Below are 22,857 nucleotides of genomic sequence, written 5' to 3' on the forward strand. Positions count from 1 at the left end.
TGTTGTAGCAGGTGTCAGAGTTTCCTTCCTTTTTAAGGCTGAATAGTATTCCGTTGTATGTATAGACCACATTTTGTTTATCCATTCATCCATCAGTGGACACATGGGTTGCTCCCACCTTTTGGCTATTGTGAACCTTCCCATTTCTTTAAACTCTCCCTTTCCGTGGCTTCTTCTCTGTGGTCTATAAATGTGCTCGCCGTTCCTTCTAGTCTAGGAAAGCCACAGCCCTCTCTTCCCTTGAGCGTCCACCCCTTTCCTTTCTTTCCCTTCCCTTCCAAACGTCTCCCTTTGCCATCACTTCCCCACCTACTGTTGACTTTGCACTTGATTGAATCAGGCATTGGCCTCTGCAGCTGTACTGAAGCTGCTCTCCTAAAAGTCTCCAGTTGAGAGTCCAGCATCATTGTCTCTGGCACTTTCTTGCCTGCATTGTTGGGTGCTGTTGATCACTTCTTCCTCTCTTCTCCCAGGACTGTGTGACTCTGCTTTTTCCCAGCTGTCCTACCTTTTTCTTCTCTTTCATCAATTGTTCTATGGTTCACCCCTTAAATATTGATGATTTCTCATATTCTGTCCTTAGCAACTTTTCTCTTTGCTCTGACTTCTTCTCCTGAGTGATCTCATTCATCCCCCTTGCATTCAGCAGTCTCATCAAATCTTTTATCTTTCTTATGCATTAGACCAGGGGTCAACAAACAGCTCGCTGCCTGTTTTTGTTAAAAAAAAATGTTGTAACAGCCACATCCATGTGTTTGCATGTTGTCTATGGCTCATTTCATGCTACGAAGCACAGTTGAGTGGTTGCAGCGGGGACCATGTGACCTAGAAACCTAAAATATTTACTCTCTGTCCCTTTACAAAAAGTTTGCTGCCCCCTGTTTCAGGCCCATATATCCAACTGCTCAGTGGACGTCAGTGTCTGAATTTTCTGGAATGTCTGCTTCCCCCACTGCTCATATTTTCTCCCCTTTCTGTTAATTATCATTTACCCATTCACCCAGAAACCACAGCTTGTTGCAGGTGGCCTATGTGACCCCACTTCCTACACATCTCACCCATCCTGTGTGCTGCTGCCAGATGGTAGAACGACCTCTGTACACTCAGCTATTCACACACTGGCCACTATTTATTGAGAAGACTATGGGCCAGGCAGCACCTAAGATGCCTTACATGCATATCTTGTTTCATCCCCACAACTGCCTGATGAGGAAAGTGTTAGTATCTTGAGTTTGCTGGTGAGAACAGCTGAGGCCCAGAGACTCAGTAATTTGCTTGAGGTAAACACAACTCTAAGCCACAAAGCTTGGTTTGAAACCCAGGTTTGTCAGAAGCTTCAGTGGGTATACACCTGGTGTCTAAACAGTGTCCTCCCTGCCCATTTCTCCAGTTAAAGTCTTCCAGATGAGCTTCCTTCAGCTTCCTGAGGGTGATTCTCCTCCCTCAGACAGGGTGCTACTCCCATGCTCACGCCTCCGGAGGGCTTCCCTCCTGACACACTCTCTCCCTCCCCTGAGTTGGTGTAGATGTTACTCTTCCTTCAAGTCACATTCCAGATGATACTCTCACTGACCACTCAGGGTTTGCCTCTTACTCCTGCTTGAAACATCCCTGATGTTCCTTGTCTCTGTCGTTCCTTTAACACTTAATACGATCTTCCTTATTCTGTTACATGTGTTATGTATTCAGGACCTCTTTTCCCGACTGGGTTGTTTGCCTCTTAAGAGCAGGCGCTGTGTCTCGTGCCCCAGGGTATCGGACATTGAGTTTTGTTTATAGTTAGGAACCTTCCTCCGTGGGGGTAGACAGTCCCCGTTTGGACTGCTGACCCGGGTTTGATTTGCTGCTTTTTCTTCACTGCTCTGATGCAACTGCCCTGCCTCTACCTCTCCGTGGAGACCTTTCCTGAGCAAAATAAGATGGCTTCTTTCTAGAAATGTGTCTCTGTAAAATGAGTCACGTGAAGTCCCTCACACAAAATTAATTCCTTTTCTATTAAACTAATATAGACTTTAACTTGCCCGTGAGCCTCACTTTGAAACAAGAGCTGTGAGCCGCCCTTAGACTTGGGCCAGTAAGTCATGCTCAAAACACACTTCAGGCTCAGAGCGATGGTACCTTACTCCTTGCCTAGAATTCTCTTCTTAACAAGCTTTGAGACCTACTTCATTTTCCTCTGAATGAATTTGCCTGGTTCATTCTGCTGCTCGTCCACTGGATGTCTCAGCCGTTGCTTATGATGCATTTTAAGTAAACATGCAGAAAAGATGGCTGCCGTCCGTGAGAGTCCGGTGAATACTTACAAGTTAGGCAATGTTTGTTTGTTACTCATGGAGAACCAAGAATCCAACCCAACTAAAAGAAGTTATCGGCCCAGTTGGGTCATTCTAGAAGGATCTGGCCAGTTGGCCAAAACAGCTGTGGATTTCCTGCCAGAGAAGCTTCTTAGCAGGAGCTTGTCTTTCAGGAAAGAGGCTCCAGAAGGGTCTTATTTTGTTCTCATTCACAGACCATATTTCTTCTTTCTTCCCAGCTGCTTGAAGTAACTCGATCGTATTACACAATCCCAAGCTCTGATCCCTTGGGTACCTTATTACTGAGTGTCCTTCCAGATTGGGGTATTCTTGTTAACATTTTCATCTTCAGACATTGTGTTTGTTGGTTTTATAAAAGGGATGTTCTTTTTAAGGAAATTCAAAGATAAAGAGGGCTTTACAACTTATTATTATTGGACTCACTTCTTTGTGAGGAAAAGGCTCTTTGAATTAAAGGACTCGTCCCACTGGCCAAAGTGACCCTTTGAGGCACCTTTGAAGGAGACAGTCTATCAAATTCTGATCATCTGGTGAGCAGACGAGCAGTTGAGTGTCTCTGGCTGTTGTACGTGAACAAGATTGCTGCTCACTAACACAAAAGTGTTTGTTCACCATCGACAGAACTAAGGATGCAAACAGAAAATAGTTTACAGGTGACTGTACTCAAATGTATGTTCCGGGAAGAGGGAAACTGCATTTGCACAAGGATGAGTAGTCAGACGGTCGTCCACCGTGTTCTGAGCTACCCTCTTGCTCCTCATCCCCTGCCTGACTTTTTTGCTTTTGCTGTTCGTGGAAGCAGAGGTATTTCTCCTATCTCCCTTCAGGGTCCTTCCAATCAGATTTCTCCTCCTTCTCTCCTTCTTCTCCTTCTTTAAAACTTACATTGTAAGCAGTGCTATACATCTCGTGAACACACCTGAGTCAGCCGAAAATTGAGAGTATCAGGCTATCAGCCTCAGTCTATTTGAACAATTTCTTGTTCAATGTGTCTGCACACTGTTGGCTGGGGATCTCAGCCTAAAGCAGCTGCCTTCTCCAATGCTAGAACATTCCCAGCCTCAACTTCCAATTCATTCCCCTCTGGCCCCTTTCATGGTGTGAATTCCATCATCTGGAGGGAGGGCACCTAAAACAGCTCTGGCCCACTGCCTGGTGCAGGGGGCAGCCAGAAGTACCAGTTAACGGTCCGGTACTTACCTTCTAGTCTGTTTGTTGAAATGGTTTTTCTGTGTGTAGTTACTATTGACTTTGGAAGAATACTGTTTGTTAAATTGTCAATGAAATAGGAATGGTGGCTTTTCTGTGGTTCTAAAATTAGATGTCCTAAGTATATGTGGGATTACTTTTCTTTTTTAACAATAGATTTTCTCTAATTTTTTGTGTTTTTCTTCCTTGCCTTTCAGTCCTTAAAGAAGCTTAACCATGCCAATGTAGTAAAATTAAAAGAAGTTATCAGGGAAAATGATCATCTTTATTTTATCTTTGAGTACATGAAGGAGAACCTTTACCAGCTCATTAAAGAAAGGTACGGTTTGGTCATCATGATCTGAGAAATAAATGTTGCCATGTGGATGTATTTTCTCTCTGCTTTTGTTTATGGCAGTCATGCTACTTAGGCTTCGCTGTGTAAAGCTGCCCATTCGATGAGGGGCCAACCCACGTGCCTACTTGGAACCTTGTGGTAGCTTCATAGAAGCTACTTTCAATGCAGCCGTTTTCATGTTTTAATGTGTTATTCACCCAAACGAACTCACAGATTTAACAGAGACTCTCAGCTCTCCATTCCCACAAGGAGGTAGGGGCAGAGCAGCTGCAAGTCAAGGGTGTAACAGCTTCATCCATTTTGAGCCCTCCACTGAAAACTTCTAGGTTTATTTCAGTGCCTTTCTTGCTACAGTGCTCAGGGGTTTGCACGCTGGGAAGAGGAGACTAATAAAAAACTTACCCGCCATGGCCGCTTTGTTTATTTATTTTTATTTATTTTATTTTTTTCCCCCAAAGCCCCAGTAGATAGTTGTATGTCATAGCTGCACATCCTTCTAGTTGCTGTATGTGGGATGCGGCCTCAGCATGGCTGGACAATTGGTGTGTCGGTGCGCGGCCGGGATCCGAACCGGGGCTGCCAGCAGCGGAGCGCGCGCACTTAACCGCTAAGCCACGGGGCCAGCCCGCCATGGCCACTTTGAACTTTAAAAGTGAACCATGTAGAACCTCTTGGGCACTTTTTCTTAGTGGCAAGTGAATGCCATTCACAGCATCCCTTTGAGTGATTTCAGTGAAGAAATATCGTCTCCATTGTCAATAACAGCTGTGAAGCCATGTGGTTTGCCCAACCAGGGAGAAATGTCACTGTCTACTGCATCTCACAGGGCCTTCATCTGGAAGACCTCAAATTTTTCCCATTAATTTTTTTTTTTTTTTGCTGAGGAAGATTCGCCCTGAGCTAACATCTGTTGCCAATCTTCCTCTTTTTGTATGTGAGCTGCTGCCACAGCATGGCCATTGACAGACAAGTGGTGTAGGTCTGCACCCGGGAACTGAACCCAGTCCGCTGAAGTGGAGCCTGCCAAACTTAACCACTAGGCCACCGGGGCTGGCCCTCTAATTAAAATTTTTTAAAGTTTTAGTTTATTTTATGGAGAGAGGAGATTTTTATATGATATATTGGAGGGAATTTTTTCTTTTTTGGTTTGTTATAAAATGTTTAATCTTTTCTTCTTTGCAACATAACTGAATATATTTGGTGTTTATAAGGTAAGCTCTCATGTATGGATAGGTGGTTGTTTTCCTTTTGTCTTTATTATCAAAGAATCTAGTCAAATTAGCATGAAAGCAAATGTTTTCTTAAATTCTTACTATATAATCAAAAGAACGTGAAAATGGCATCTGTTTTCATATGTAAATCTGGATTTATAACTTTTTTTTTCCTCTGCCCCATACAGAAATAAGTTGTTTCCTGAGTCTGCTATAAGGAATATCATGTATCAGATATTGCAAGGACTCGCATTTATTCACAAACACGGTAGGTGATGTGGAGTATTGTGCTTTTGAAGAGCAGTGACATGTTGTCATCAGGTAGAAGATGTAGGAAGCATCAGTGTCCTTTCTAATTGACTCCTAGAAAGGGTTGAAGAGAGGCTGACAGTGGATTTTGGAATGTATTATCTTCCATAACTGGATTTCTGAATTTCCCTCATTTATCCTGTCTGCATGCTCCCATTCTTTAGGCTTTAACATTAAGCTTGTTAGTTATTGATCTGAGAATAATTCCTGACCCTTAACTGGTGTATTAATGAGACACCTAAGATAGAATTCAGAGAAATTTCATGTATCATATTTAACCCACTAACACTGCTTTGCCCTGTCTTCTCATTTTCTTAATGTGTTTTTATTTCACTTTGTTCAAAAGGGTTCAAAAATGGTCTAAAATATTTATGCAACACAGGAAAATAAAATAAATTGAAAATAAGCAAAGAAAAAGACAAAGCCAAGCAAGGCCTGGATAGAGCCAGGGGTGAGGTCCATCCATGAAATGCATATCAGCAAATTTCATCGCAGTGGAAGAAGCAGACACGGATGTGATTCTGAGCTCGCTGTCAGACCGTGCAAAATGTAAAATGTGAGCAGTTACAAGCTACGTAGTTGCCCCGACCTAAAAACAGACCAGCTGCCCAAGAGAAGCACAACTATTCATGGTACTGAGACCAGAGGGGTTTCTCTCATGCATCCTTGTAGAGGGGATAGTATGTAACGTGACTTCACGGTGAACACAGTAACAGGTTACGTAGGGCAGTTTCATGTCATATCTCTCAATATAGGCCAATTACATCACCTGATCAGAGAAAACAGTTCTACTGGGGCCCAGTGTGATTTGCTCCAGGGAGGGTCTGGTGAGTCCAAGGAGAGATTTAGAATATCCAGAAGAATGACCACATACCCTTCAGGAAATCCTCCATCTCTATCATTCTCCTTAGCTGAGCTTCTGAAAGGTATTGAGTAGCAATGAATTTGAGGTTATATTTTCTAGTAATTACCTTGGGCATTACTAGTCTTTGTTACTAACTGGATGCAGACCCAGCTAGGGTTGGAAACTGCCTTGTGAACACAGAGCCACAGGATGGATGTGTCCACCAGCAGAGCCAGGAGTACCCTCAGGAGGTCATTTGAGGTCGCTTTAACACACAGACAGATGGGGAAAGTGCTGATCTTGCACAGGCAAAAATCCTTTCACCTCCCACTCGAAGGATATCATTGCCATTGCAAACATTGCACCAGCAAAGGAATTCATTACCCAGTAAGGAAATGGAGTGGAAGCCCTGTCATAATACGGTCAATTCAGATTGGACTCACATTGGCAGTGAGTAGAGAAAACGTTGTGACACAGTTGGTGACACAGTACACCTGGGGCCGTTCCCAGTCTGCTCTTTAACCCGTAAGTGGCCCCTCACAAGTAGAGACTAAATGAAATGCAAACAAACAGACTGGCAGGGGCTCTCTGTGCAGGTCCTTGGCAGCCTCAGGCACATGCTGCATAAGCAGCAAGTAATATGCAAGACTGCGTCATTTGTGAACCAGTCCAGTAGAAAGTTTTTAGTCAAAAGTATCTCTGATCCCACTGACAGTGAGAGAACTAGCACTTTAGTCTTTATTCACAAGAATTCACGAGGGATGATATGAGTTTGCAAAACACTGAAGACTTCTGTTGTGATGTCTTAGGGACAAATAGGAGGAGAAGGTTCACTTAACTAAATTTAAGAGCCCAGAAAAAAGAAATGATGGGGCCAGCCCTGTAGCTTAGCGGTTAAGTGTGCGCGCTCCGCTGCTGGCGGCCTGGGTTTGGATACCGGGCTTGCACCAACACACTGCTTCTCCGGCCATGCTGAGGCTGTATCCCACATACAGCAACTAGAAGGATGTGCAGCTATGACCTACAACTATCTACTGGGGCTTTGGGGGGGGAAATAAATAAATAAATAAAATCTTTAAAAAAAAAAAAAGGAAATGATGGGAAATCAAAGGGATTCTCAACAGAGAAAGGTCAGCCAGAACATTTTCAAATAGGGATCGGTCCTAGTGTCTCTGTTACCTGGGCTGTTTGCTCAGTACTGGAAACTGAGTGGTTGACCTATAAGAAAGTTGATGTTCTTTGGCTTTCTCTTCTTTTGCTTTTTGTTGCTTTTCATGAGACTCAGATATTTGTTGCCAGAAAGAACTTGTAGCCTTTTATCCAGGTCTCTCCCTAATCCTATTATATGAGTACACACACACACACACACAATACATGTGCATACACATGCACACATCTGCATGTACACATACCCACATGCACATGTACCTACACATACACTCTTCACCCCATACACATGCACACACCCACACCCACAAATGGACAAGTATGTGCACACACACACAATACATATTTGTATCCAATAATTTAGCATCCATATACTGTTGTGTCAAAACAGCTCTTTGGAACTCTGCACTGTCTGTTTCCCTCGCACGCCTTAGACACCGGATTGTGTATGGGAGCAGGGCAAGGGAAGGCTCAGTTTATGGAGAAGGTCAGACCGCCTTTGCTTTTATAACCCCAGCGCCATTGCTATTGCCAGAGATTCTTGTTGACACTTTTCCCAGCTGTTAAGTGCTCAGTTCTAGTTTGAGCTTCATAACATTTCATCTGTCACCTTATTTATTTCCTTGCCAAATTCTCAGGTAGAAAGGACAGATGGTATCTATTCCTTTCAAAGAAGAGGAAACTGGGATTCAGACCTGCCCACGGCCCCACTGCAATGAAGTGGTAAAGCGGAGATTAGCTCCAATTATCTGTGCCCATTTGTCACGCTTCACTAGAAAAACCTGTCTGTTCTCAAAAAGAACAGAGAATAAGAGGTGAAGAAAATACTGATAATAATTGTAGGTGGGATGGATATTAATTTTGCAGGTCCTTTCTTACTTTCATTGATAAATGATTTTTGGAATCTTTTTAATGGTTTTCATAGGATATTGACTTGACCTTGGTTAAGTGCACATGTAGCTCCATATTGTTCTTTTCCTCCAGTAATGGAAAAAATCTAAAGCACTTCACAGATTTGTCTTGTGCGTTTCAGGCCCTTCCCTGTTAGCTGGTTCTCACTGTGAGAAGGTACGTTCTGTCCCCAGGGAGCAGGCTCCTCTGAGAGGGGAGAAGAGTGCTGGAGGTAGTTGCCATGGCCGTAGTTCATGTCACTGAGTACTTTCCCCCCACAGGGAATGAAAACACGACTCCACTTGGTGCTGATTGAGCAACGCCAAAGCATATGTACTTTGCAGAAATTAAATAATTAATACAGATCATGTTTTATCCTTGACCTGCCCTTACTGATACCCAGGTCACGCTTATCCATGCAGGTAATCAGAAATGCCTTCAGTGGCTTGGAGGACAATGTTCTGCCCCCAGAGGTGGCTGTCTGCTTCTCTTTCCCCACTGTCTTGCTGTGCATGACCTTGAGTCAGCCCTTGGCCTTTCTGTGTGTTGTGTCCTCTTGGCCTTCGGGATAAAAACACTGTGGGTTTAAATGCAGTAATATCTGTGAAATTACAGCTTCCATAGCAGGAAGGTGTGCTGCATAAATTCACAGTGTTTAAGTATTCTCTGGTTATTTCCATATATTCATATCAGGTTCATCATTAACAGAATGTGGTGGAGGGAAGAAAGCCTTCTTTGTAACCCGATGTTTTCCTTGCCCAGGGGTTGTTAATGAAAAGTAAGCACAACACATTTTCTGCCAGGATGAAAGAGAAAATCCCTCTGTTGTTCTACTGGCCTGGGTACCTTGAAATGAAATTAAAAGTCTGTTCCTGTATTCTGAAAGCCAGACAGTTTTGAACAGCAAGATTCTTATCAACAGCACTTTGCTGTTGCATGATCCCTGAATGACCCAGGTATGAGGGTTTCCATTGTGAATCAGAAGCCCTGAGGAAGAAGCAGGATCACTGTTACAAGTCCCAGTGCACACAGCAGAGCGTGTACCCAGCCAGGAATCGGATCAGAGCTTAGCGCCACCTCCCCACGGGAGGTGGAGCACATCACTAGCCTCACGAGTCTTAATTCCTATCTGCAAAAAATGGAGCTGTCTGCCTGCCTCCTTTACCAGGTTGTTGGGAAGATGAAATGAGAGGATTCATACCGTGGTAATGACAAGCTCTTGCAAGGTGCCGATGTGCCAAGCACTGTTCTGAAAGCTTTACAAATATTATCGCATTGAATCCTGCAAAACAACCCCGCGAGGTAGATGCTGTTATTTCTCCATTTTACAGATGAGGAAAGTGAGGCACAGAGAGGTTAAGTAATTTGCCAGTCACTGAACAGAACTGGGATTTGAAATTGGGCGACTTGATTGGTCTGCACACTTAACCACTGTGCAGTATTGCCTCTCATATGGAAACAGTAATGTGTTGTTAAAATTGAGATGAAAGGTCAATGTACATGACATGAGGGTCTTATACTTTTAATGCCAAGGACTAGAACTCATGGGTATAAGGCTAATAATAGCTATTGCTATTATTCAGCAGTGAAGAGAACAGAGGGCTGGATATCCTCCGGACATATTCACGCAAGCTTCCTAGTTATAAAGGCTTATACTTGAATACAGTATAACAGACAACATATGTCAACTGACAAATACACTTTTCATTACTCATTTTTAAGAGTCTGTTTGCAATTAATTTTTTCCCTAGATGTTTTCCCTCTGGTAGTTTATTTTGGGCCTGAAATATGATCCATAGAAAGGAAAGCCGCTTAGAGGGATACATGGGGAACCAGAATCTTCATTCTCCTCATTTCATTAGTATACATGTTCTCTGTGGAAGTAGTATTACAGACGAGTTAGCAGTGAGGGCAAGGATAAAACTTGATTGATGAGAGGAACTGGTTGGTGTTTATGGGAGCATGACCCAGTGGAAGCGGGGTACAAGGTCTGGAGTTCAAGTATGCTTGTATCTGATGTAACAGGATGAACTGAACAGGGAGAAGATGTGAGTTTGTTGAGGTGGGTATTATAGGTGATGGTAGAGGAGGTTGCAGTGGGGTTTGGGGGCTGGAGGACAAATGATTCCTTATAAGAGAAATGCCTCATACATTTAGAAATAATAATTTAGCCCAACTAGAGGAGAAAAAGGGAGTCTAAGAGGAGAAACAGCATTAGTCTGGACTGAGAGGACCAGAACCACAAATCGAGATTTAGCCATATGGATTGAGAGGGACAGAGGAGAGCTTAATAGTACAACAGCTCGGACACATTTCTTAGTAGGATTGTGAATAATTCATCCCTCCCCCCTCACTTTTCCCATCTGTTCAGTAAGAAAACCATGTCTGCCATTTCTTTTTTCACTGGGATGTTTTTTTTATTTTTTATTTTTTTCCCCCCAAAGCCCCAGTAGATAGTTGTATGTCATAGCTGCACATCCTTCTAGTTGCTGCACGTGGGATGCGGCCTCAGCATGGCTGGAGAAGCGGTGCGTCGGTGCGCGCCCGAGATCTGAACCCGGGCCGCCAGCAGCGGAGCTCGTGCGCTTAACCGCTAAGCCACGGGGCTGGCCCTTGTTAAATAATTTAAAAAGGAGCCACAGAAGTTTTGTGTATGTGTGTGGATGGGACAGTGACAAGGGAAAGATAGTGTTTAAATTATCAGGATGTGTGGGGATCCAGAGAAGCTGAAGCGAGGAAGTCCTGCTGGAAAGTGGCAGTGCAGGGATAGATGATGTGAGCAAGAGTTTGGGAGGGGGCAGTGGGAAAGGGCAGAGGGATAGATATGAGATATTTTGATAAAAATGTGACACAATTCCGTGACTGTCTGGGGAAAAGTGGATCCAGAATAACTGCAAGGTACCTAGATATCTTATCGAAGAGTCGAGAAGGAGAGATGATTTGGGAGGGGAGAAAAGTGGCTTGGGACAGGTTGATGTGGGGATGACAGTCACATTCAGCTGCCTTCCTATTAGAGACATAGGTCTAGAGAAGAGTGGAGAAGGCACGTTAGAGATATAGATTTGAGGGCCGGCCCCGTGGCTTAGTGGTTAAGTGCTCGCGCTCCGCTGCTGGCGGCCCGGGTTCGGATCCCGGGCGCGCACCGACGCACTGCTTCTCCGGCCATGCTGAGGCCGCGTCCCACATACAGCAACTGGAAGGATGTGCAGCTGTGACATACAACTATCTACTGGGGCTTTGGGGGGAAAAGAAATAAATAAATAAAATCTTTAAAAAAAAAAAGAGATGTAGATTTGAGCATTATCAGCATAGAGGTTGTCGAGGAATAGGGTAGATCTTCAGTGATGGCTATTAATTTCTCCCATAATGTGCTGGTTAGAATCCAACTTGCACAACATGGATAATGATAGCAGATAACAAGTATCACCATCAGCATTAACGGAGTTGATTTCCAGTTTTGGTGTCCCATTGAGATTTAGAGTCACGTAGAATGATGTCTGTGTCGGTGACACCCTCCACAAGTGAGAGGTTTTGGGTTTTCAGAGGCATATATTGCTGATGAGCGGGCGTTTGGGTGCATCTGGAAGGTTGGCGTGTTGACTGTTTCCTGCCTGCACACCCACAGCTCCGCTGTAGCTGAAACAGGCCTCCCATTGGATGAGTTATCTGTGCCCTTCACAATGTGAGCAGCAGATGTTTCTCTGTGCTTCATTAGGCACAGTAATAAGTATTTAACATTTAAACGTTTGTTGCAACACACACCGGAATCTCAGATATGAGTTGGTCATGTTCATAAATCCCTTGTTTCTTAAACAAAAATTGTAATTGTGTTTCTGCTGTGGTATAAACTTTCAGTACTCATAAGACTTGTCTTTTGAAATGGTTTTAATCTTACATTCTTTCTAGCTGACTGGGGCAGGGTAGGCATGATTTTTTTTTCCTTGAGTGACAATTTCTTTTTGCAAAGTCATCTTGGCCCGTGACTGAGTTTTGTTATTTTAACAGAAAACTTCTCTTGGGGAAAAAATACGAAGATCAACTTTTGAATGATTTTACATTTTGAATTCATCAAAGGGAAATGAATGAAGTCCTTTGAGTGGTCCAAAGGACTCTCCTTTATCAGTGGGATGAATGTATAGAGGCTTCAGTGTCATACCAGACTACTTTTCAAATTATAGCTGTTATGAAAAGAGCAATACAGCCGCAAAGAGGAATGCAGAAGCAAGCTTGCATTTGGATTCCTTCTCCACTGTCTCCACAGGCTTCTTCCATCGGGACTTAAAGCCTGAGAACCTCCTCTGCATGGGACCAGAACTTGTGAAAATTGCAGACTTTGGATTGGCCCGAGAAATCCGATCACGACCTCCATACACAGACTATGTATCTACCAGATGGTGAATACGATCTTCCTCAAAATTATTTAATTATAGTTCTTTACAAATATACCATTATTTGTATATTTCTATATATATACATATATATATACAAATATATATATATGTATATATAATGAGGGTAATATTAATGTCACCAATACTAACTTTTCACCAAGAGAAACAGTGCAGTTCGAAACACGTGTTTGTAGGTGTGTTGGCATTGTCCACGTTTTAAAAGCTTGTGTTGTAAATAATTTTAAAAGGAAGTCCATTATGCTCTTCCATAATATACATAATATTTTATATTTAGACCTTCCTGAAGACCATTTCCTAAAAGAGTTGTGTAAAAAATTCTCCAAGACCTGTTTGAAAAACCAGCTAATTGCTATTATTAAAACTTTCAAACCCTAAGAATTTGATTTAAGCAGTTGGCCATGACCAGGAAGTGGCCTACAGACAGCACATTTTATGTGCTCTCTGTCCCTTTTTCCCTCCTCTCTCACTCTCTTTTCCTAGCTCTTGCTCTCACTCTCTGTTTTTCTCAAAGATACTGTGAAGAGGAGTCCTGTAGAGAAATGCTCAATAGAAAATACCCTGAAATAGAGCAGCACTGATTTTGACAGCAGCCACAGCAGCTGCCAAGGCTTCAGGAGTCCATGTGCCACACTGAACTAGACAACAAATAGAAATATATCAACTCTCTCAGTGAGAATTGATTATATATTGACTTGACTTCTGGCCGGTAGAAGGAGTGACTAGCAGCTCACCTTTGTCCGTCCAGGTATCGGGCTCCAGAAGTGCTCCTGCGGTCCACCAACTACAGCTCCCCCATTGACATCTGGGCCGTGGGCTGCATCATGGCTGAAGTGTACACCCTCAGGCCACTCTTCCCTGGGGCCAGTGAAATTGATACCATCTTCAAAATTTGCCAGGTGTTGGGGACACCAAAGAAGGTAATGACATGGAACAAAGGCCTGTGGGCCGAAGCCAGCAGCTTCCTGTGCTCCCTCTCCTGCACCCTGTGCAGCACTGCATGCTGATCACCCCCTCTTCTGGTATCTTTTTCTGGAATCCTCCACTGCCCACCTTCTCAGACATGGCCGCTTCACTCTCTCCTTCTGCTCTTAAGTAGAAGAAACGTTTGTCACAGCTCCCTCTGCTTTTCTTTCTATGTCATCTCACCTCCCTTGCAGAGCTTCTCTCTTCTCATGGCTACAACTCTTGTATTTCTTCACCAGTCTCCTAAATGCCAACTGTGGCCCTCACCTCCCTCCTTCATCACTCCGTTCACATATTGACAACTGTCTGTGAGATTTTCTCCTGACGCCCCCCCCCATCACCTCAGACTCAGCATGTCTGACACAGTTGCTTTTTGTTTACCCTTCAAGTCGCTTCCTTCTTTCATTGCCCATTTCTGTCTGTGGTCCCTTCATAATCCCAGAGCCCCAGCCTGAGGCTGAGTTTCAGTTTTACCCTCTCTCTTTCCCTCGCTCCCCTTTCCCCTGAACAAGCAGTTGGCCCGTAAATCCTGCTGAATATCTCGGCATGGTATCTCTCACAGCCGCCATCACAGACTTCATCGCAGACTGTGCCGGAGCCACAGTCTGCTGTGACTGGAGGTGACAGTCCAGTCACCTGGACTGTGTCTGGTGGTGTCTTCTCAGTTTTTCTGCCTTCAAGTCTTTTCCCTCCAGCTTATCTTTCAGTCTGCGGCCAGATTCATCCTCCTAAAGAATAGCTCTGGTACTATCCTCCCCTCCTAAAATATTCGCTGACTCCCATCACCCAGCCCCCTTAATGCTTATCCCCTGTCCCCCACTTTGTCTCCACACCCCTCCTGGCTGTGTGCCCTGGACTCGCCCCACTTCTGTGCTCTGTGTATACACGCTCTGCCGGAGTGACAGTCCCTCACACACCCGAATCCGGCTCTCCTCCAAGGCCTCTCAGGAATCTTTGCCCTCACGCTTCCTCTCATCTCCGTTCCATCTTCAGCAGTGTTCTGTGTTATTAATAGAATTATATGTGTACGTATCTGTTTCTTGGACCATAAACTCACTCAGGACAGAGATTTGTCTTGTGTTTGTGTTTATTTTCTAGGTCTTGGCAACCTTCCTGCTACAAACCAGACCCTTAAAATTTTTTTTAAATCATTTAAATGAATCATTAATACCACCTCTTCAGGAAGATTTCCATAATTCTCTGCTGGAATCTCCTCCTTCTCTGGATAACTGTATCTGTCTCTCTCCTGACCTTTGTTATTTTTTATTCTGTATTATTGTGTTTTTATTTATTTATATTTTTTTGGTGAGGAAGATCAGTCCTGAGCTAACATCCATGCCAATCCTCCTCTTTTTGCCGAAGAAGACTGGCCCCGGGCTAACATCCATGCCCATCTTCCTCTACTTTATTTGGGACACCGCCACAGCATGGCTTGACAAGCGGTGCATCGGTGTGCACCCGGGATCCAAACCCACAAACCCTGGGCCACTGAAGCGGAGTGCGCACACCTAACTGCTGTGCCACCAGGCCAGACCCTATTGTGTTTTTAAATAAATATCTTATTTTCTCTTTTGGACAGTAATATCCTTAAGGGCAGGATTCATATTGGATTATTTTTGGATCCTTCACAACACTAGGCATATTGTAGGCACTTGGTGACTGAATGAATGATAAAAGCTATATATCCTGACACTTCACTTTAAAAACATAAAAAGCAATCACATAAGAATGTGTCTTGTAAAATAGTGGTATGTTGGAACTAGAAGGGACCTTAGAGACTATTTGTTCATCATTTTCCGTCACTCGCTCCATCATTTAGTGTCCCATAGGCATGAAGCATGAAAAGTGGAGAGCTGAGACTGGGCGGAATGGCTTTCTTTACTGCTGCACTTCTCAGCATATATATATATATATATATTTTTTTTTTAAAGATTTTATTTATTTTTTTCTCCCCAAAGCCCCAGTAGATAGTTGTATGTCATAGCTGCACATCCTTTTAGTTGCTGTATGTGGGACTCGGCCTCAGGATGGACGGAGAAGTGGTGCCTCGGTGCGTGCCCGGGATCCGAACCCGGGCCACCAGCATCGGAGCGCGCGCACTTAACCACCAAGCCACGGGGCCGGCCCACAGCATATATATTTTGAATCAAGATGAGGACAGAGTACAATGTAGGGTCTCACAAATTTATTTCACCAAGGTGAAACAAGGTGTTTTGTTTTATTTTTTCCCCCCAAAATTAGCAGTTTCTAAAACCTCTGTCTCATGGAACACGATTGGGAAGACACTAATTTGGTTTAACCCCCAAATCTCAAGAGATGAACTGTCTTGCATTGTTAAGGTTATAAAACAAGTTCATGGCAAATCCAGTGTCTTCTCCACTGTTCCTCAGACCTCATGTTCTTTGTAGTCTCTCCATTAGCGTCCTCCTGTGTTTCATCACACACAGTGCCACCGTCGTGAGTACGGGCATGGTAATGACATGATTGCCTTTCTGTCGTGGACACATGTGCCAGAATATAAACTCCTATCACCGTGATTGGCTGAGCATGATTTTCTGTCTTTTCCTTCTTTCAGACTGACTGGCCTGAAGGCTACCAACTTTCAAGTGCAATGAACTTCCGCTGGCCCCAGTGTGTACCCAATAACTTAAAGACCCTGATTCCAAATGCTAGTAGTGAAGCAATTCAGCTCCTGAGAGACATGCTTCAGTGGGACCCCAAGAAACGGCCAACAGCTAGTCAGGTTTTCTTCCACTTTCTTCTGTTTGATGCGTTTCTTGTGAAGTTTGTATCTAACTCCGAATAATTCCTCTAAGTCTCATGGGAAATATTTTATTTGGTATTACGGGTGAAAAATAGTGTTGAATACCACTAATGGTGAACTATTTCACTATAAGAACTTAAAATAGTTTGAAATTTTCTGTATAGTTAAAGTAGTGAAGGTTTAAATAATATAGTTGCTTTGAAAATTGGCATGCAATTTGTGTGCTATATCACCATATATGTGGAAATGAGAACAAATAGATATATCTACCTGTCTTTGGAGAATGTTTACAAAAATATTTTCTATGAGTTAAGATTATGAAGCAGTTTGTTTATAACGCAGTACTGATTGTTGAAAGGCAGTTTGAAAATATCTTGTAAAATCCAACTCACTCATTTTACTGATGACAGAGAGTGACAGATGAGAGAGAGCTAGGATAATAACTGTAATTAGCATTTTATAGCACTTTTCAGTTTGCAAATGCTTTAGTATGTTTTTATGTGATTTTAACCTCCTGAAGACTCCATGAGGTAGGTGTTACTGTTTTTATTCTATAAATGAGAAAACGGAACCTCAGACAGTTTGAGCTATTTGCCAGTAATTAGTACAGATATTGCAACCAACTGCAATTCACTGATGTGGGTGGCAGGTCTTCTGACTCCACACCTCCTGTTTTCTCAACCTGCCTCCCCCAAGCCCCTTGGTCTTAGATGATCAAATGCACCCAAAACCCACGTGGTAGTGCTGTGGGCTTTAGCCATGCCCATGCCTCCTGCCAGCTTCCTTTTGCATTAATTGCTTCTAGCCCCTTCTCAGCTTGTCCCATTGACAATTACATTGCTCAGAAGATCAAAAAAGTGACCAATTCTGATCAGAGGCATGATTTGGCTAAGCGAAAATGACGACTGTTTCGATGTGATGTTAGAATTTGTGAGAGCTGGAGAGGTGACAGTTGGGGGAATTAAGGGACGGTGGAAAAGCAGCTTTCCAAAGGCCCAAAGAAGAAAGAGCCATAATTTGGTACCAAAAGACTCTGGATGGCTCGAGAGGGTTAGAAGGTCCTCAGAAATGCCCTTCTGGTGATGCAATTCACAAATGTTGTCAGGGCAGGAAGGAAGCTTTCTGATGAACCCAGTTTTTTGAAGGATACACACAAGAGAAGAAGAGAAAAAGATTCTGTAACAAGGAGCCAAGAGAGGAACGTGTACTTCTAAGAATAGTGTCAGAGGGCCGGCCCCGTGGCTTGGTGGTTAAGTGCGCACGCTCCGCTGCTGGCAGCCCGGGTTCAGATTCCAGGTGCGCACTAATGCACCGCTTCTCCGGCCATGCTGAGGCCGCATCCCACGTACAGCAACTAGAAGGATGTGCAGCTATGACAGACAACTATCTACTGGGGCTTTGGGGGAAAATAAATAAATATATAATTAAAAAAAAATTAAGAATAGTGTCAGAAAAGCTAAAAACGTCCCCAAATCAGTTGAGACTTGCAGAATGCCTGGGACTACAGAGAAGACGTTTCAAGTTAGCTGTCAGGGTCCAGAATGTCTACGAGAGTATCCACATTATTTGCCCCTGTGTCCACACTTACGAATAACCATTACAGATGTTGATAGCTATGTCCTAGAGTCATTAAGGAAGATTATGTTATATGTTCAATGACTTCCACTCAGAAAGACTAGGCAATTCAGGGAATATTTCAGAAGGATAAACCCAGCACTCTAAGATTTATCCCTCGGCTACCCAGAAAACTTGATTATCTTGATAGCAAGCTTTAACTGTATCATGCATTACTCTCTTGGCTTTTCAGGGGTAAAAGCAGATATATCTGCTTATTTTACACTTGATTCTTCAGAGTCATCCTGGATCATTCTGTGTGGCTCTCTCAGTTTTATATTATTTTTTTCTGTCTATGGAACCAAGAAATGGGCTTAGAAAGGTGAAATATCGTATTTAAAACACGTAGCAAATAAGTTACAAAGTCAGGATCTGTGTTGAGCCCAAATACTTTTCAGAAGTAGCGAGGTAGCAGCAGTATAACTGGCTGCTTTATGCAAATAATTTCAAGTGTTGCAACCAGTGCATACATTTTACGCTATTTTAGATATGGAAAATCACAAGGGGTGTTACAGATTCAGGATCCTGTTTCACAGTTGGTTTGGGCTAAGGAACTGTAGTAAGTAGTTACGTGAAATCTTGCCCCGTGATCCTGAATGGTGTTAACCTTCGTGGCCAGATTCTACTCCTAAAGCAGACTCATATGTCATTCTAGGCACTTCGATATCCTTACTTCCAGATTGGGCACCCCCTGGGCAGCACCACACAGAGCCTTCAGGATTCAGGAAAAGCACAGAAGGACATCCTGGAAAAGGCAGGCCCACTTCCTCACATGAAGCCGGTCCCTCCTGCCCAGCCCCCAGCCAAGCCACACACGCGGATTTCTTCCAGGCAGCATCAAGCCAGCCAGCCTCCTCAGCATCTCATCTGTCCCTACAAAGCAGGGGTTTCCAGGGCAGATCACCCGAGCCATCTCCCGGAGGACAAGCCAAGCCCGTTTCTCTTCCCGTCCCTCCACACCAAGAATCCTCAGCAGGTAAGCAGCAAAGATGTGCTCGTGAGCCTTGTGTCTGGCCGCCACTCTTCTGACCCCACTTATTGTGTGAAATATTTTCTTTTTCAGCATATAAGGTCGAATTATAATAGACTTATCTTTGCAATATCATGGAATTGTAAAAAGAGCCCTGGCTTTGGAGTTAAAGATCTAAATCCAGGTTCCAGCTCTGCCTGTGAATAATGGAGCTGCGTATGGGGGGCGGCTGTGCTGTGGTGGTGCAGAGCTGGACGTGGCAGCCAGATTGCCAGGGGCTCAAATCTTGGCTCTGCTATTTCATAGCTCGATGACCCTCTGAAAGTCACCTAGCCTCTCTGCTCCTCATTTCCTCATCTGTAAAAGAGATAATAATAGCACCTGCCTGATACAATTCTTTTGAGGACAAAATGAGTTAATACTGGCAAGAATTTAGAATAGTACCTGGCACCTGGTTAGAAATCGACAAATGTTAGTCATTGTTATTATTAACCCCTGTGGACTCAGTTTCCTCGTCTGTAAAAGGAAGATCCTAATGCCTGTCTTGGCAACCAGACAGAGCTGTTCATGAGGATCAAAGGTCACAATGCTTGAGAAAATGTTTTGAAAATCATAAAGTGCCATACTAATATTTTTAGGTTGTTATTCCTATTAATGCCATCAATTGATGTTGTTAACTGAGCCCAGATCTTTCTCCTCTTCTGGGGCTGGTGTTCAAAAGGAAACAATGAGTGTTAGATTCAATAAAATGATAATTTGACAAGGGAGTCTAGTTACCATTAACTTTGTAATGCTGTCTCAAGAGTCTGGTTTTCTATCACCTTTATGCAAAAGTAGTACTTTTTCTGTCGACTAGTGTTCACTCGCTGAGTGCTGGCCCCCAGCTAGTGCCATGTGAGATACTGGGTGAGGTCACAAGGCGGGTGTCTCTAGGCTGTTCGCTTTGCCCCAGCCCATGACTTGAAAGCAGTGTGTGTTTAGAAATTTTCTGTTGTAGCTAATTCTGTAGTTAAGAGAGAGGATCCAGGTCTACTTGGCAGGGAAGGCATTATTTGCATTGTTTTCTGTAACGGAGCAGGACCACTGACATCTTAGCTACATTCTCTTCTGTCTCTATTCGTGACAGTATAAATCAGGTTAACTCTTTCAGGAGTGAGGCCTGAATGAGAATCCAGCCATCTTCCTAGTATGTGAGAAGTACCTTAGATTTTTTTTTTAAGCTTTGTCTTATCCAGCTGAGTGTCCCCATTGGACATAAACCGATGTAATCTGTGCAGGACCGTGAGAGACGAGTCTGGGAATGGGTATTCCCCGGTTCCCTTTCAGATAACGTGCATATTGGGGAATGGTATGCCCCAGAATCCTCCTTTCCATAACCAAGAAAGTTCAGAATGGGGATTACTCGTGGGTGAGCTCCATTAATGCTAAGTATTGCTTTTTCCCCCTCTCCTTGTATTCACAGAAAATCGTAGCTGGCCTGGAGCACAAAAATGGTGAGATCAAGCCAAAGAGTAGGAGGCAGTGGGGTCTCGTTTCTAGGTCAACAAAGGATTCCGATGATTGGGCCAACTTGGATGACCTGGACTTCAGTCCCTCCCTCACCAGGATTGACCTGAAAAACAAGAAGAGACAGAGTGATGAGACCCTCTGCAGGCGAGTGGGTGGCTTCTGTCCATAAATGGACTCATCTGGGATTTGTGGGATGATCTTTCCCGTCTGATGATGCTTCCTGTCTCGTGCTGGCCTAAGCCGCGTTCTCTCCCTTCAGATTTGAGAGTGTTCTGGACCTGAAGCCCTCTGAGCCCGTGGGCACAGGAAACAGTGCCCCAATCCAGACTTCGTATCAGAGGCGAGACACGCCAACCCTGCGATCCGCGGCCAAGCAGCTCTACTTGAAGCACTCGCGATACTTGCCTGGTAGTATAAATACTTGCGTTTACTTTGACAGTTGATAAGTCGTGTCCCTGGAATCACATATTCACAAAGATTCCAATTTGGAAGGCAAGTGCTTGGAGCTTCTCTTCAGAACTGGCAGGAACATCGTAAAAATATTTGCTGAAGGGCCAGCCTGGTGGTGTAGCAGTTAAGCTCGTGCACTCCACTTCTGGTGCCCAGGGTTTGCGAGTTTGGATCCCAGGCGCAGACATACACACCGCTTATCAAGCCATGCTGTGGTGGCATCCCGCATAGAAAGTAGAGGAAGATGGGCACGGATGTTAGCCCAGGGTCAATCTTCCTCAGCAAAAAGAGGAAGATTGGCAATGGATGTTAGCTCGGAGCTGATCTTCCTCACACACAAAAAAAACAAACTATGTATACTTGCTGAAGCCCAGGCCTCACATTTTTACTTTATATAGTTGCCTAAGATAAGAAATTTGGTAGAGGAAACTGGGTCCAGCCCCCGGGGAGGGAGGAACTGGAAAGTGCCAGGCAGCAAGGCTGAGGCCCCAGCACCAGTCCAGTTTAGGAGAAATTGCCAGTCCTCTCAGGAAACCAGGGAAGAGCTTAGTCTCACCATCCAGCAGTACTGCAGGGGTTAAGTGTCAAAGCTATAGTTTGGAGGGCCTCTCTCCAGATTCCCAAGGCTCTGTCCAGATTCTCTGGATTCCAAGCTTACAGCATTAGCCAACCATTCATTCACAAATTCATCCAATCAGCAAATAAGTTTGAGCACCTACCGTGTGCCGGGCCCTGGGAATGTTATGGTGAACAAAGTGGCCAAGCGGGGCCACTGGGCTGCCCAGCTGCAGGAGGCTCCACTCACATCACATTGTGTGCAGGGACTTTATACGGCAGCCCCACAGGCAGTACTCTCGCCCTCCTGCAGCGTATTTTCTAGTGCTGGGAGACAGACCTAAACAAACAGACACACAGAGTACAGGTGGTAAGAAGTGACGGTCAGGGTGATGCAATGGGGCGAGGCACTTTAGATAGAGTGGTCAGTAAAGGCCTCTCTGAGCAGGTGACTCCCAGCTAGGCCCCAAAGAAGAGGAAGGAACTAAGTGTGCAGAGAGCTGAGGGAGGAGCACACCAGGCAGGAAGCAGCAGTGCAGAGGCCTGGGGCGAGAAAGGGCTTGTGAGGAATGGCCGAGAGGCCACTGTGGCCAGAGTATGGTAAGAGAGTGATCTGGTATGTAGTACGAGGCATCTTTTCTGGTTTTGTAAGAAATTTGGATTTTATTTCATAAGCAATGGAAGCTCTTGAAGGGTGTTCATTGGAGAGCATCATGGTTTTACCCACATCTGTGTGCTCGGTGGGGGCCGGTGAGCTGTAGCTGTTGTCTAGGTGAGGGGACAGGGCTGGGGTCCCAGGGGAAGGAATGAAGGTGGGAAGGGCTGGCCTGCTGATGCATTGATTCCTCACCCTTCAGTGAGGAACAGGGCTTCTAAATACTGCCAGACTTCATCAGGGTTGGCATTGTTGTCTTAGAAGATGGGCCTGACAGTTCCCAGGATGACCTGGAAGAAGAGAGACCAGATGACAGGGTGCATGGGGCAAAGATTCCAACTACAGTGACCCCGGGCAAAAGGGAGCAGGGAGTGAGTTGGACAGTTGTTTCTCTTTGGCTCTAGGGGAAGAAGGAGAAGGAAAAAGATGAATTCAGTCTTTCAGTTCTGAAAAATAGCTGCCATGCCTGACATAAATAGGAAAGTGGGCAGTCCGGAGGGAAGGTGGTTTGGCTTGAGGTTGAGGTCAAGGCAGCCTTGGACGTGAGGGAGTTGGTGAGGATCATTGGTATAGACCAGAGTCACCAGCATTTGATGATGGTCCAGGTCAGGTGAGAAGATGGAATCTCGGGGGACAGAATGCAGAAAGAGGAGAGCAGATGGGGGGTGGGGGTGAGGGATGA

General features: G+C 44.4%; 1 protein-coding gene across 1 annotated transcript in view; it reads left to right on the plus strand.

The window, feature by feature from the left end:
- Positions 1–22,857, plus strand: part of CILK1 (ciliogenesis associated kinase 1) — a 35,142-nt gene that overhangs the window by 4,116 nt on the left and 8,169 nt on the right. The window contains exons 3-10 of the mRNA XM_058554146.1: positions 3,722–3,843; positions 5,261–5,340; positions 12,545–12,677; positions 13,441–13,612; positions 16,234–16,401; positions 18,692–19,012; positions 20,469–20,659; positions 20,775–20,923. Coding sequence (XP_058410129.1) covers positions 3,722–3,843; positions 5,261–5,340; positions 12,545–12,677; positions 13,441–13,612; positions 16,234–16,401; positions 18,692–19,012; positions 20,469–20,659; positions 20,775–20,923 — 1,336 coding nt within the window. The remainder of the gene's footprint in view (positions 1–3,721; positions 3,844–5,260; positions 5,341–12,544; positions 12,678–13,440; positions 13,613–16,233; positions 16,402–18,691; positions 19,013–20,468; positions 20,660–20,774; positions 20,924–22,857) is intronic.

The sequence above is a fragment of the Diceros bicornis genome, chromosome 14, assembly GCF_020826845.1.
Source record: "Diceros bicornis minor isolate mBicDic1 chromosome 14, mDicBic1.mat.cur, whole genome shotgun sequence".
Lineage (NCBI taxonomy): Eukaryota > Metazoa > Chordata > Mammalia > Perissodactyla > Rhinocerotidae > Diceros > Diceros bicornis.